General features: G+C 40.0%; 1 protein-coding gene across 1 annotated transcript; it reads left to right on the forward strand.

Moving 5' to 3' along the window:
- Positions 1–1671: 1671 nt before the first annotated feature.
- Positions 1672–2631, forward strand: LOC132305101 (uncharacterized). Its single transcript, XM_059802780.1, has 2 exons — positions 1672–1858; positions 1982–2631. The coding sequence occupies exons 1-2, from the start codon at positions 1672–1674 to the stop codon at positions 2629–2631; spliced, it is 837 nt and encodes a 278-aa protein (XP_059658763.1).
- The last annotated feature ends 414 nt before the right edge of the window (positions 2632–3045 follow it).

A 3045-nucleotide genomic window follows, 5' to 3' on the forward strand; every position in this document is an offset into this window, starting at 1 on the left:
AGGGAAGGCACCTACTTACTTCAAATTTGACAAGCGAGAGAATTGAAGATCAATCCTTAAGCGTAGACAATGGACTATTGCAGGTATGCCAATTAATGTTAAACTGTGGCAAGATGATAATGACACTCATTCCTCTGATTTGGATGATAAACTTTCAATTTGGGTTAAACTTTTCAATGTTCCTTACAATCTCTGGTCCTCAAAAGGACTCAGTTACATTGCTAGTGCAATTGGAAATCCCCTCTTTGCTGATACCAACACACAATCTAGAGATAGACTAGTCTTTGCTAAGGTGTGTGTGGAGGTTACCCCCTCATCCCATTTTCCTTCCTCAGTTCATGTACGAAATAAGGAGAACAAAATGGAATCTGTCAAGGTTCATTACCCTTGGATGCCACTCATCTATACTGATTGTGTCTCATTTGGCCACAGCACCACCTCCTGCAGTAGACAACCTACTAGAGGCAATGAATTATGTGTGAATGCTTCTCATGGCAATGCCAATCTTTCTCAATCACAACAGTAACAGATGGTCACAAGGAAAAAGAAGAAGCAACAATCTCATTGCTTGCCCATACCAAATCCATTCTCACCTAACAACTGTGGACAACAGCATGAGGCTTCCACATCTAATACCATTCAACAGCTTGCCAATGACATTATCAACTTTCCCAACTCTGGGGATTCATGTAGAGTTGATATTCCACCAAATGAGGCTGTTGCCACCACTGATTTCTCTGCTCACCATACCAGTGTTGAATTGGAACAAGCTGCTCATTTGTCTCCAACGGTACAGTCTGAAGCTACACAAAAATTAAGATTGTTTGTGGATTTGTCCTGTCATAACATGGTGATCACAGAAGATGGTAGCCCTCCTACACAACCTACACAACCTATACACACTTTTAACTCCTTCCTAGCCCTGGCACAAGTTCAAGAGGATGAGGTTGTTTTGGATAGTAATGCTGCTGTTGAATCCAGTGACAATGAAGGGAAATCATAATCCAATTGTAAATATGAACCTCATGATCCCACTTTTTCTCCTATCCTTGACAAAGCACTCAAGACTAGGAAACCATCTCAGGGTAAACACTCAAAAATCAGTAGAAAGGTAAAGCTATCAAAGCCCTTTTTGGCCAATGTTTCTACCCTTAAGGGGTTTAGGGGGTTGTGTAAGCTTACTAGTTCATCTCAATGAACTGGGGGGCATGGGATATTAGGGGGCTGAACTCTCCCCTCAAACAAGTAGAGGTTAAAAAGTTGATTATTGATAATGATCTTAGTCTCTTGGCTCTTTTGGAGACTAAAGTTGGAAGTGATAATATGGAGGACATCCGCAAGTCTCTTGCCCCTTCATGGCATATCAAATGTAACTACTCTCATTCTGTTTTGGGTTGAGTATGGGTGTTATGGAACCCAAATAGAATCCAGCCAATAGACACCTCTCAGAATAGTCAAGTTATTAATTGCACAATTTGGATCAATGATTTGAAGATGAAGTGTCTAACATCATTTATCTATGCAGCAAACACTGCTGGTGAAAGAATGCAGCTTTGGAGAAGTATTAACCAACACAGTGATCCTGAAACCCCATGAATACTTCTTGATGACTTCAATGTCTTACTTAATATCAATGAAACATTTGGAGGGGCTCCTAGATGGACTCAGGGTATGGTTGACTTCAATAACTGTCTACACAGGAATGGTTTAGAGGACTTGAGATACTCTGGCACCTACTTTACTTGGACTAACAGTAGCTTTGGCTGTGCCAACATTTCAAGGAAGCTGGACAGGGTTTTAATCAACCAAGCTTGGATGGCTGTCTTCCCCAAGGCTACTTGTGAATTTTTACCACATGGTATATCTGACCACTCACCAATGGTGGTTAAGTTTGGTTCACAATCTTCCAAGAGAAACCTCCCCTTTAGGTTCTTTAATTTTTAGACACTAAATGAGAAGTTTCTGGACATTGTTCATCAAGGATGGAGTATTCATTTTCGAGGCATAAAAATGTTCTCTGTGGTGCAAAGGCTGAGAGCTTTGAAAGGTCCCTTGAAAACACTTAATAGGAAGGAATTTGGAGCTATTTCCAGAAAAGTTACTGCCTGCAAAGAGGAATTGGAACATTGCCAAAGAAGCCTTGATCTTAATCCTGCTGATGATTTACTAAGAGTCAATGAAAGGGACTTAGCAAGCAAATATTCAGAATTGTGTTTGGCTGAGGAAATGTTTTATAAACAGAAAGCTCAAGTCCATTGGTTGAAAGTTGGGGATCAAAACACTGCCTACTTCATGAGGGCTTTCTTATCCAAGTCCAATAAGAGGAAAATTGTTGCAATTGAGGATCCAAATGGTACCTCAGTACAAGGACAGGAACTGCAGAATGAGTTTTTGAGGCACTTTCAAGAGTTGCTTGGACAAAGTTATAACCAGTATCCAGTTATGAATTCCTTCTCTGATCTATTCACCAAGGTAGTTCCATCTCATTTACTATCTCAGCTCACTGCAATACCATCTGACTTGGAAATTAAGAATTGCATCCTATCTTTTCACCCTTACAAAAGCCCTGGACCTGATGGCTTCAATTCTTGCTTCTTCAAACATACTTGGCTAGGTGACTGCTGCAATTAAGGATTTTTTTCATATCTGGTAGAATGCTCTCTAACATTAACTGTTCTTACATAGCACTTGTCCCCAAAAAGCCAAACCCCTCTACTGTGAATGATTTCAGACCAATTTCATGTTGTAACATCCTTTATAAATGCATATCTAAGCTTATAGCCTCAAAGCTAAGTACTGCCCTTCCCTTCCTTATCTCCCCCTCACAGAATACATTTATAAAAGATAGGCAAATTCTAACAACATTTTGATGGCTCATGAGCTCCTTAATGGATATCACAAATTATCCCACTCACCTTGCAGTACACTCAAGATTGATTTGAAAAAAGCCTTTGATTCACTACACTGGCAGTTTATCATTGACTTACTGCACCAATTTGGCTTTCCCAATTAGCTCATTCATTGGATTGAACAATGTATCACAAC

This window comes from Cornus florida, unplaced genomic scaffold (assembly GCF_030987335.1).
Source record: "Cornus florida cultivar Cherokee Brave unplaced genomic scaffold, ASM3098733v1 CherokeeBrave_3.0.0_Hap2_Chr04, whole genome shotgun sequence".
In the NCBI taxonomy this organism is placed as follows: domain Eukaryota; kingdom Viridiplantae; phylum Streptophyta; class Magnoliopsida; order Cornales; family Cornaceae; genus Cornus; species Cornus florida.

Bases quoted from the DNA above. Each gene is read 5' to 3' on its own strand.
- LOC132305101 (XM_059802780.1), top strand. From the start codon at position 1,672: ATGGTTGACTTCAATAACTGTCTACACAGGAATGGTTTAGAGGACTTG. The intron at 1,859-1,981 runs GTATATCTGACC...TTGTTCATCAAG, and splicing joins TTGTGAATTTTTACCACATG to GATGGAGTATTCATTTTCGA.